Below are 12,957 nucleotides of genomic sequence, written 5' to 3'. Positions count from 1 at the left end.
TTGAGCCATGGCTGCGGGAGGTGAACAAACGGGAAGAGAGAAAGAGAGAGAGAGAGAGAGAGAGAGTGAGAGAGAGTAAGACAGAAGGGGGAGGGAGAGGTGGAGAAGCAGATGGTCACTGCTTCTGTGTGCCCTGACTGGAAATTGAACCCTGGACTTCCACATACCGGGCTGACACTCTACTGCTGAGCCAACTGGCCAGTGTGGATTTGGATAACTTGAAAACATCATTTCACAAGAACAAAGACTGGTATGTCAAATTCTTACATAGCTACTCCTTTAAATTATTATTATTATTTTTTCCTTTAAATTATTGCATGATGTTATGTATCAAGGTATTGTACACTGTATATAACATTTATTTCCTAATTATTGCAGTAGGCATTTCACCAGTGATTTTATACATACTACACTGCTCACAAAAAATTGGGGGATATTTCAAAATTAAAATGAAGTGATAGAATATCCTCTAATTTTTGTGAGCAGTTTATTTCTGCAATTAAAAGGTTTTAATAACATTATTTCTTAATCTTATTAAAGAAAATACAGAATATACCAATAAGTGAAATATTTTTACACTAACCACTAAAAATTGGTACATTCTACTAGAAGAAAAATCCTGCAGTGAACCAAACTGTCAGTTTTCACAAAGATCCATTTCAAATAGTCTTTATGCTCCCTGTGTTCTGGGTGGTATTTCTCCTAGTATGTGCTTTAAGGGCATATCAGTGCTACTTGGAGTTCACTTGTGGGCATGTTAATAAACCTGTATTATTATTTTGTTTTGTTTTGAAAGAACGGACCACCGGAGATTCCATGAGCGAGACTGGTGCACAATCTGACAGCTTATGTGGCCACGGGCTATAGCTTCAGTCCATCAGCCACTACGGTGAGGGTAAATGTGAGGGCAGTGTACCAGCTCCCTATGTTTATAAATGGCTTTCTTGCATTCTGTCCCAGATTGAGTCCACTGTAAAGAATATTCCATATTCCATACTTAAGCATTCAGAGGAAATCCATTATCTAAAAAAGAGTAACATCAAATATACTTGGACTACACACATGCTAAGTCAAAGATAGCCAAGTAAGTCACATAGGGATTTTTTCCAAATACACATTCCAGGCAACAAAAATGACAAAGAAATATTCCAACAAAGGCTTTCCTTTCTATATCTGACATGGTTCTAACCCAGGGGCAGTCAGATTTATAGCTCCATAAACTTACGTGTGAATTCACATTATAATCACTATATTACTTGATTAGATTGAGCTAAGGTAAAAATATATCACCTAAAATAGGTACGAAATGAACTTCTGTTCTAGTGTGTATTGACCTGCTGTCACAGCAGAGCCGCTTTTCTGACAACCAAATGGGCACTGTGATCCCAGCTGACGCCCACCTGAGCCTGTGCGATACAGCGCTGTCTGTGACCCTTGGAGCTCCACAGTTCCATGGTTTGGGCTGCGGTACACTGGGCTGTAATAGGTCCTCCCCTCATATATAGGAGTGATGTGCAAGTCGGGAGACACAGCTGAACGAAGGTCTTGTCCAAGCTGGCTGTGCTGACTAGCATAGGAACTCCGTAGGCCTAGAGGCAGAAAAATTTTATCAGTAAGAAAATGAGAAAATTGTGGTGAGATTAAAAGCCCTAATGAAAATCCTAACCAATAGGATCAAATGTTAAGTCAAAACAACAAATCTAGTAAATTTTATAAGGGAAGGATGCCAGATACGAAGAGAACATATACATTTTTAGGATAAAATTTTCTCTTGGCAGCAGGAAAAATTATTAAATGTTTTTTGATACTCTGAAATGTATTCCTCCCAAACATAAGCTATTTTATTGTGACCAAAAAGAGAATGTCCTCTTCTACCTTTATATGATTTTCAGTGTTAAAAACATATATATACAATGACTCATGCCAGTCTCTTTTTTTGCCCTGCAGAATTGCCTTGTTTTACCAAGTATACACTTAGCTCATAGGGGGCAGGGCCCACCAGGTCCCACACCTCTTTAAATCCCACCGCCTGAGACAGCACCTACATAACAGTGCTTAGTAAAAGCTGATGGTCAAGCACTGTTTTGGAATTTGTCTCAATGAATTCACTCGTGATTTTTACAGAAAAACATAAAATTTTGTTAAAAAGTTTGGAATATTATCAGTGAATTAATGACACTTATTAAGTATTATTTGACTATTATCACTCCAATTTTCATTTTTTCTTAAAAAACAAAACAGTTGCTTCTACAGGAACCCACATACCAGATTCTCATTTACCTGCTTTCCAATGTAAAAGAAAAGTACAAAGTTAATACACAAATATTAAATCATTTGAAATATTTTGTCATTCAAATTGCTAGTAACTAATGTTGACACATGGGACTCATGATAAAAAGGTAGATTTTAAACCCACGTATTTTATTTTCTTAACAAAAGTAAATTAGTATATTCTACATTATGATGCTCAGAAGTTTGTAATTCGCCATGATTAGTAAGTAAAATCTGTTACTTGGTGAGAACAACAGCTACAGTTAGTTACATTCCAAATATGAACAAGAGAAAGCACAAACATATCTAGTCAGTCAGCATATATTTGCTTTTAAAATGATTGCAAATAATTAACACAGTAACTAATTATAAAAAGACAGCATCATTCATATCCTATAATCTCAGTTAATCATATCACAACTAAAAGCAAATGGTCCAGAATGTGAGTGACAATTATATGTTGCTTACTGAGGGGTAGCAAGAAAGTTAATACATAAAGCTTCTAAAATAAATGATATTACCCACCCTAGACAGCAATGTGACATGGAGACAAACTAAATGCATCAATGTGGGCTTTAGCTATTGGCCTCCCACTTGCTAAAATGAAGATCACGAGATTGGATCAATTTATAATCGGGAGATTATCCAGCCAAACCTCATTTCAAAACCAAGGAAAATGAGAGCCCCAAAAGAAACGTGATTTATCTCCATCAAAGGTACTTGCTGGTAGGGCTGAAAGCCCCAGGTCAGGGTTCCAGCACTGCACACTCAGCATGGGACGTGGCTAGCCCTCAGGGGTCAAGGAGAAGTGCTGTGAGAAACCTTAAACTCAACAGAGCCCTCTGCAAACATAAAATTAAAGAGCAAGGTTAGCCCACCAGGGGTCCATGGAAGCCAATGTAATTCTAAAGATGATATTATGATTGCTATCTAAAAGTTCTCACTTGAGGATTTCAGCTTTTTATTCACTGGCAGATTTCTCATTCTTCTTAGCAGAGTATAAGTTCCATTTTTTTTAAAGAGCCCATGGGTATCTTGAACATAAGGGCAGGCACTGTTTATTATTAATGGTGACATAAAGGAGGCAGATAAATAGTTAGTCCTTGGTAATCTTATCAATACAAGGTGCTATGTTAACACTCAGTGGAGTCACAAAACACTCTTGATTCACTGACATTCTGAACATCACTCACACTTGGGCAAAGGCAAGCCAAGCACTGGTGGTGGCCTCACCACCCCATGGTTTTGTGAGATAAGAACAAAGCATTCTGTGCCATTATCAGAATGTTATATTCATAGGGTGCAAGGATCTGGCTGGACCCTTCACTGGAATCCATACAGCATGAAAACTATTGTAAGCATCTACTACAATTTCATGGGAAAGTTTAACTAAGTGATCTTAATAACTATTAAAAGTATCCAGTAAAGAAGGGTCACTTCATTGAGAACAGAAAGAAAAAAAAACAACTGAGTCCCCAAGGCATGAAATATATGAAGCAGGACCCTTTATTGCTCTTAATAGTGGCTTTAAAAACACGTAACGTTTAAGAATTGAGAACTGAATGAAGTATCTAAAAATTAAAAAAAAAAAAAAAGTATCCAGTAAATATTCACTTGTCATAGGACTATTAGTGAGATGAAATTACCACATGTGACAGATTTTTATTTTTATGGGAAATAAAAGACAGTTATAGTGAGATGTAGTACTTTCTTTATATTATAAATCTTGGTTAATAACATAACAGTGACTGTTACTATTTTTATCTGTTCATGTATGAAGTAAGACATAGAGATTAACATTTAAAAAATACAAAATTATATAGCCTCTACAGATTAAGTTAAATGATTATGTGCAGAAAGTCCACTCTTATTTACTATTGTTTGAACTGGAAGACAAGTAATTATGTTCTACAGTGTGTCGTAAAGTCATGGTGCACTTTTGACCGGTCACAGGAAAGCAACAAAAGACGATAGAAATGTGAAATCTGCACCAAATAAAAGGAAAACTCTCCCAGTTTCATACCTATTTAGTGCAGTTTGATGTGGGCTCCATTTGTTGCCCTACACACATCCAAACTATAGTGAAGCTCTTGCCACACACAGGTAAGGACGTCTGATGTAACAGAGTGAATAACCTCTGTGATTCTGTTTTAAGCGATTAATGTCATGGCACTTCGTTATAAACGCGCCGATATTCACATTGCACTTTGGTCACGGATTCGAATTTAGTGAGCCACAGAACACACTGAACTTTCCTCTGTATCGTCCACACCTTGACTGGCATGGCCATGGGCTGCTCCACTGCATACATGGTGTTACGTCATCATCTGTGCATGCGCACATGCTGCCACATCATCCTACAGAAACTGGGAGGGTTTTCCTTTTATTTGGTGCAGACTTCACAATTCTATCGTCTTTTGTTGCTTTCCTGTGACCCGTCAAAAGTGCACCATGACTTTACGAACACACGGTATAATTGTTACTAGAAGTAATTTTTCCACAAGTATTTCTACAGATTATTTCCCCCTCCAAACAATAAAAAAACCCACTGGTCTTCCCCAACAATATTTATCTACCCAATAGTTTCTATTTGCAATTTCACAAATACAAATTAGTTTACATATTACAATGATATATTCCCTGTGATTTAAAACTTTAATATTTAAGATATTGGAAATAAACAAATTTATCTTCCAAATATGAATTCTTTGTATTCTTCAAACTTTTCTTGACATGCTATGATTATACTGACATGAATATTTTTGGACATTTTTTTTTGTAAGAATTAAGTTATACATGTATTATATCATCATTTATCAGGAGTCTCAAACTCGCGGCCCGCCCACCAATTTTGTGCAGCCTGCAGACTAATCAAACTTCGTGGGTTAGTCTGCGGGCCAGTCTGCGGGCTGCACAAAATTGGTGGGCGGGCCGCATGAGGCTCGCGGGCCGCGAGTTTGAGACCCCTGATTTAAGTTATGACCAGCAAATACCCAAGTGTCTCAAAATTTTATAAAATACTGCTTTAGGGTTGTCAATAGGCTGGTTATTAATCCTTTGAAATCAAGAACAATAGCAAATATATCACTTTCTGAAATAAGAATAAAAAAGGAAATTCACAAAATAGAATCCACATTCAGAATAAGTGGGCAGATAGATGATGGAAAACATTTTTAAGGAAACCTTTTGCTTCTTCTCAAGACTGTAGCATTATAGGAAAAACATCTGTGATAGGCTAGGTATAATATTTCCCCATTCAATCATGAAGTCCAATTGCACCTGCATTGTCAGAGAAGCCGACTTTTTAAACCCGAGGGTCAGCATGGAGACAGTGCTATGTGCTTGCTTTCCACTGCACTCTTCACAAACACAGGTTACTGCACAGCTGTTCTACACGTACACGGGGAGGAATATAGAAATCCTCAGAATTATTTATCTTTTAAGGTTTCCTTGGGAGACAATTTCAAAACAAGTTGCATACTTTTCAGAGGCATGCCAGAAAACAGCTAAGCCAAGTACATGTCTCTGATGGCTGAATGAAAAGAGGTGGTTTCTCCACTAGGAATTGCTTTGAGCTCAAAATCAAGTACAATATTAATTCTTCATGCAAAACTATTCAATTAATAAGTCTCAAAAAGGCTTTACCTTTCCCAGAGGCCATAAGGAAAGGATATTCATTTTACTACACAAAAATATTAAAAACTATGAATAAGAAATACAAAAAACAAAGTCAAAAGACAAATTACAAAATGGGAGAAATCCTTGGAAAGTATATTACAAGGGACTAATTTATTTCAAGTATAAAAAGCTTGACAACTTATAAAAATAGACAAAAGATCTGACCTTGTGGTTTGCAGAAAATAAATGTCTGATAAACATGAAATCTTCAACCTTTGGTATAACTCAGTAAAGGCCATTTACAACAGTAAGGTACAGTTTTGCCTACCAATTGGCAAAATGAAACATTTTGACAATATGTAGTGCTAGTGAAGGTATAAGGAAACAGGCTCACTTAAACTAGTGGTGGAAAGATAAATGTGCGTCATATTCCTAGACGACAATTTGATAATATTTCTTTAAGAACAACAGATTTTGGTCAAGCAATTCTACTTCAAGTAATGGATCCCATGGTTATCTTAGTATTTATGTGTGATATGCAGGAATAACAATAAATGTATATTGCATCATTGTCTCTAATAGCCAAAAAAGAAAAACAACGTGAATGTCTATTATGAGGGAAGTGATTAAATAAATTATAATATATCTATAAAAATGGGTCCTAGGAATCTATTTAGTGAAGTAAAGCTCTGAGACCTATGAAAAAAGATACATATTACAGAATCCCATCAATATAAAAACACAATGTGAGCATATTTGTATGTAATGTATATACACTTACATATTTAAGCAAACATTCTGGAAGACATCTAAACTAGCAAGTGGGACTGGGTAAGGATAGAGAGAAACTTGAGACTTTCCCTTCTCATTTTGTATTTTCTTGTATGGCTTCAATTTTTTTTTACCATTGTATATATATTGTGCAAAGTAATGTGTATTACTTAAAAATATATAATTTAAAACAGTAGTTGAAGGTAAATTTCATTTTAATGAAGACCATGTCTACATATTATGTGGCAAACCCTCCATGAAAATAACCTGAAGGAAATGGCTGCAGTACCAGGAACCTGGCTGGTGTCTTTCTGATTTAATCTAAGTGGCATTTGAAAGTGATTCCTAAGAGCTTTGTGGTGGGAAGCTAAAATCAAAGCAGTAGGTGAGAAAATCTATATTCTACACACACACACACACATACACATACACACACACACACACTTTTTAAATTAAAAATATTTGTACAATGGGTTTTTATTGGGGTGGGGCAGGCATATAGTTTGCTTTACTTTATTTTTTTTAATTTTTTTAAAGATTTTATTTATTCATTTTAGAGAAGGGGGAGAGAGGGAGGGGAGGAGCAGGAAGCATCAACTCCCATATGTGCCTTGACTGGGCAAGCCCAGGGATTCGAACCGGCGACCTCAGCATTCCAGGTCAATGCTTTATCCACTGCGCCACCACAGGTCAGGCTAGTTTGCTTTACTTTAGCTGTTCATTGCTTGCTTATTGCTTGTCATATGTGTTGGGCAAGCCCAAGATTTTGGACCAGCGACCTCTGTGTTCCAGGTCAATGTTCTATCCACTGTACCACCACAGAGCAGTCAATTTTCTAGTCTATATTTTTAAAAAATTGATATTTAAACAGATTTTTTTTTTGAGGCAGAGAGAGAGAGAGTCAGAGAGAGGGATAGACAGGGACAGAGAGATGAGAAGCATCAATCAGTTTTTCGTTGTGTGTTGCAACACCTTAGTTGTTCATTGATTGCTTTCTCATATGTGTCTTGACCGCAGGTCTTCAGCAGACCAAGTAACCCGTTGCTCGAGCCAGTGACTTTGGGCTCAAGCTGGTGAGCTTTTTGCTCAAACCAGATGAGCCCGTGTTCAAGCTGGCAACCTCGGGGTCTTGAACCTGGGTCTTCCACATCCCAGTCTGACGCTCTATCCATTGCACCACCGCCTGGTCAGGCTAAACAGATATTTTGATACCACCTTTTAATATAACTTACGGATTTGGGTATAGGTAGGCCTAATTGATGAAAAATCTTTCATTAAGAAAACAAGATTCTGGCCAGCTGGCTCAGTGGATAGAGCTTGGCGTATGAATGTCCCAGGTTTGATTCCCAGTCAGGGCACACAGGAGAAGCGACAACCTGCTTCTCTCTAGCCGCTTTCTTCCCCTCTTGCAGCCAGTGGTTCGACTGGTTTGGCATTAGCCCCTGGTGCTGAGGATAGTTTGGTTGGTCTGAGCATCAGCCTCAGACATGAAAAACAGCTCAGCTGATTTGAGCCTCGGCCCCAGACTGGGATTGCTGGGTGGATCCCAGTTAGGGTGCATGTGGGTGTCTGTCTCACTGTCTCCCCTCCTCTCACTTTAAAAAAATCAAACCAAACCAAACCAAATCAAATCCTGGCCCTGGCCAGGCAACTCGGTTAGAGCATTGTCCTAATATGCCAAGGTTGCAGGTTTGAACCCTGGTATGGGCTCAGACAGGAATCAACCAATGAATGCAAATATAAGTGGAACAACAAATCAATGTTCCTCTTTCTTCTTCCCTCTCTCTAAAAAAACACACACAAGACAAAAAACAAAACAAAACAAAAAAAACACTTAAACAGCTTAGAATTCCTCCAACCATACTACTAAAATGCAAAAAGAACCTTTATATCCTAATATTGTGAAAGGGAAAAATGTACTGATTGCAGAAGAGTTCTGGTGATATGAATTATAGAGCCTGGAAGACAAGTAAGCCCGAAATCTGCAGTAGAAATTCTGAGATGAACACGTGAGCTTTTCCACGTTATCATGCTCTGTTTCAGTGAAGGTTCGGAGATTTCCTCACTCCTCACTGGACTTTATAGAGTGCTGTCACTTGTACTCACCCGTCAGGCTGTCTGGCCGAGGTGGAACCATCCTCTCATAAATGTCATACTGCTGCTGTCCATACTGTTCCATGTCGTGAACAGTCCTTTGCAGTGAAGGTCCCAGATGCTGGGGTACAGCGGTCATCCCTGAGCGTTTGGGGGATGACGACCCCATCTGGCCTTGGGACGGGGAAGCTACTCGAGTCTGTGCATCTGTCAGGGTTAGTGGGGACCCCACTCTGACGGTGGTTTGGTACTGATGGGTTGGTCCGTTGGGATTGGAGGTCTGCCGGGAGGTGCTGGACCCAATCCTGCGTACAGCTGCTGGGGAGGCGGGTCTCTGTGCAGAGAACGGAGATGCTGCCCGCTGAGCAGGTAACGTGGTGGAGGAATATGCACTGGGGTTCAGTGGTCGGGAGTCGGTCACTGATGGAGAGCCAAATCCACTACCCAGAGAAGTTCTCAGTGACCCCCTTGAAGGAGACACGCCTGTGCTGATAACATAAGAAGGAGACTGTGCTCTAGATGGAACTGAACTAACTCTTCTCATGGCCCGATTGGCTACTGATGGCTGATGAAAGGGGGAAAAAAGAGAATGGGTTTATCCAGGGTTTTGTGTTCATTGTCATCACAGAAAAAAAATGCACATAGCTCACTGCAACGTCACTGGTTTAAGCATCTACATTTCATTTCCCACTTATGCTTAGAGCTAGATCTTAGTATTTCCTTATTGTGTTTTGCTTAGACTCACCTTTTTTGGGGTGGCATAATTTCTACCTCCCCACTTCAGAATAATAAAATTGACCAGTAAAGAGAGATTGAAAGATATCTGATATTCCTTGTTCTTTTGTCTTTACATGTGTTACCCTCTTGCCTATGCACTTTTCACAACACACAAGTGCTGTATTGCAAGTGAGAGGCAGCACTGGAGCAATGCACCTGCTTTGTTCCCTGTGAGTCAAAGTTTGGACAAGGTAATAATGCGTTTCTATAAAACAAAAACATTTTTTTAAAAAAATACATCAATCTAATGTAGCTAGAGGAGCATCTATAATTGGCCCCATTAACAAACTGAATGTGTTCTTTCAATGCAGAATAAATGAACGTTTGGACAGGGCCTGGGGTCCAAACCTCTCTGTGAATTTACTCTCAAGGGACAGCTTGTTTGCACAGGTGCTGTAGCCAAATTGTCTTTTCTTTTAGCTCTAGTATGGCTTCTAGTGATCTCAGCCATTTCTTCCTACCTCCTTTAATCTATGAGCTCATATTTTTAGTTGTGGATTTAAAGAGATACAAATACCCCAAAATCTGTTCCCACAGAATGCCAAAGTCTCTCAGCCTAGCCAGCTGGAAAAGACCAGAATGAGAAATGAGAAACATTTCTGCCAAGGTTGGTCCTTCTATGAATCCGTAGACTCTTGCAAACATTGAGTGTTGGCTCCCTTTCTCAATGCAGTATAACAACGAAGAATACTGGCTGGACTGGGAACAGGCATGGGAGACAGACACCAGGCTCTGGGTCACAAGGCAAGAACCAGGCTGTTCTGCATTGCCTTAATGATTGTTAGAATACAGTTGTCATCAACCGCCTGTCACTTTTAGTTGGGGCAATAATGGAAGAAAACAAGGATAAGAAGTCTGTACACTACTAGATGTCATAAGAGAAAGCATGCTTAGTCTCCAGGTGTCACAAGCTACTGGGCTGGCTGAGCACCTGCTGTGAGACCTGCTGTGTTCAGACTCAATTCTGGAAAAGCACAGTTGTGAAGAGTAGAGGATCTGAGGAGGGAAGAGAATTGCAGATAAGCAACAAGGCAAGAAAGAGGGGGTTTAAAAATTAGTAGACAGTAAATTAAAATCTGTGCTTGGTGTTTATTAATAGTGCTAAAAGTAAGAAAATTCCACATATGAACTCTTTATATCAAAATGGGATGACAGTTGGCCCTGATAGCTAGAAAATGTATTGTCCAGACTATACAAAATTAAGTTTTAGAGAATCATCCCCACCCTTTGCAACTTCATTCTTTGGCTATAGGAACAAAATCATCTTACTGCAATTAAAGAAAAAAAAAAATGGTAGCATGTCCACTTTTAGAGGAAAAAGGAGACCATTTCTGTAGTTAAGATAATTATTCAAAAGTATGACTTCGTATCTGCTGACAGAAATTTACCTAAGAGATGAACTCCTGTAAGTACTTAGTGTAAAGCAGGGGTAGTTAACCTTTTTATACCTACCGCCCACTTCTGTATCTCTGCTAGTAGTAAGATTTTCTAACCACCCACTGGTTCCACAGTAACGGTGATTTATAAAGTATCTAAGTAACTTTACTTTATAAAATTTATAAAGCAGAGTTACAGCAAGTTAAAGCACATAATAATAATTACTTACCAAGTACTTTCTGTCGAATTTTCGCTAAGTTTGGCAGAATAAATCTTTATAAAACAACTTACTATAGTTAAATCTATCTTTTTATTTATACTTTGGTTGCTCCGCTACCGCTCACCATGAAAGCTGGAATGCCCACTAGTGGGCGGTAGGGACCAGGTTGACTACTACTGGTCTAAAGTGTCTCAAATTTTTCCATCAAAGCATTCCTACCAGCAAAGGAGTAAATGTAAAATCTGAGGACTGGGGGTGTAGTTTGAAGTAGATTGCTATAGGCACAAGATTTGTTTTAGCTTAAAACCTGATGCACTACATTTGTGTTTGTCTTAAAATAGAAATGTTTCTCACTATTTGATATTGTTCCCTAAACTGTTGAGCTGAAGTCGTTTTGTTTCTCCACTGGCACTGGGAAACCGGCCGACTGCTGTGCTACCTTCAGGGCTTCCTATATTACATGATGGGAAGATTAATGTTCACCTAACTCTCTTATCATCTTGCCATTTTTCAGCTCCAGAGAAATCACTGAGGTATTGGGACGGATAGTTATCCTCACTGATTACTGACACTCAGGACTCCTGCTGTTTCTACTAATTCTGGAATATGCTGGTAGACTGATCAGAATAAAATGGCAATAATTCAGGAGCTAAGACTTTTTATAAATGCATATGTAATATTACTATTTTTTTATTATCAAGTTAAAAAACTCTAACTTAACAGAATGGTTAAGTTATGGCATCTATAGGCAGGAATATCTATCTATATGCTAGCATAGGAAAGAAATGTGTTTTCAGGGAACAATTCCATTGGTGAAGGTAAAAGCTTTGGTTAGACTAGGCCCACGCCATCTTACGCAGGTATGGAGACGGTGCTCTGGCCTCTCAGGCTCTATAGCGTATTTTAGTTCTAGCTGTGTTAGGAACTTGTAACTCCTCAGGGACTACAACACGCTACCTAGTTCTCTCTCGCTCCCACTGGAGTCCTCCCCTCATGCAGAACTTACTGCTTTCAAAAGAATTACTCTCCTGTGTGTGGCATTTATCAGAATTCATTAATAGGAGCTAATTAAAAGAAATTAATGTATTTTTAAGTTTCATACTTAAAAATTCCGTAACACCATAGATTTGCAGTGTTAAATGAGTCTGCTATCCATTCTATAAATTCAAAATTGTACATACATATTTGCTTAAAAGAAAAAAAACTTATACAGTCTATCAGGAGGGTATTTCTTTATAAGAATCTTGATGTATTTGTTTTACCTGAACCAGTGTTTGTCCTTCAGCTCTTGAATTCCTCACCAAATGGTTGTTAGTTGATCCTATAAATGAATGCTGTGGTCTATTATCTGCCTTACTCAAGTTTTGGCTGTTGTGGAAACTTCCTGTTTCCTGGTATCCACTGTCGGAATAAGAATTCATTTGTGTTGAACTTCTCGAGTTACCCAATGATCCTATACGAATGAAACGAACAGCAAATATCTTTATTTTGCACTTCCAATGATCATTTTCTAAAATAAAATAGTAAAATAAAATCTAATATTTAAAAGATAATACAACAGACCCTCACTTTCATGGAGAGATGTCTGTTCTGGTGAATAGAGGGCTCCTTGTTCAGGCTCCGTCCTGATGAGATAGTTGTTGGGATGGACAGCGTCAGAAGTTCTAGGTTTGTTCACACCAGGATTTGGCACATCTGTAAGAAGATACATTTAATTAGATAAATCTCAGGATAATAATATATAAAAACTTGCTAAAAAGGTTCAGTTATTTAGCAGTAACATATTATAACCTTTATGTTAATATAAGACTATTTTCACCTTAAACTGC

At 38.4% G+C, this 12,957-nt stretch overlaps 1 protein-coding gene across 13 annotated transcripts in view; it reads right to left on the bottom strand.

Annotated features, from left to right (window-relative positions):
- Positions 1-12,957, bottom strand: part of PKP4 (plakophilin 4) — a 272,352-nt gene that overhangs the window by 50,476 nt on the left and 208,919 nt on the right. For 11 of the 13 annotated variants that reach the window (XM_066346708.1, XM_066346713.1, XM_066346710.1 and 8 more), the window contains 4 exons: positions 12,692-12,823; positions 12,391-12,581; positions 8,767-9,319; positions 1,401-1,589 (listed from right to left, as the gene is read on the bottom strand). In XM_066346708.1, the coding sequence (XP_066202805.1) occupies positions 1,401-1,589; positions 8,767-9,319; positions 12,391-12,581; positions 12,692-12,823 (1,065 nt within the window). The remainder of the gene's footprint in view (positions 1-1,400; positions 1,590-8,766; positions 9,320-12,390; positions 12,582-12,691; positions 12,824-12,957) is intronic. The other 2 variants (XM_066346711.1, XM_066346712.1) reach the window with 1 other exon arrangement.

Source organism: Saccopteryx leptura, chromosome 7 (assembly GCF_036850995.1).
Source record: "Saccopteryx leptura isolate mSacLep1 chromosome 7, mSacLep1_pri_phased_curated, whole genome shotgun sequence".
NCBI classification, from domain to species: domain Eukaryota; kingdom Metazoa; phylum Chordata; class Mammalia; order Chiroptera; family Emballonuridae; genus Saccopteryx; species Saccopteryx leptura.
This window is presented reverse-complemented; position numbering and strand designations above follow the sequence as displayed.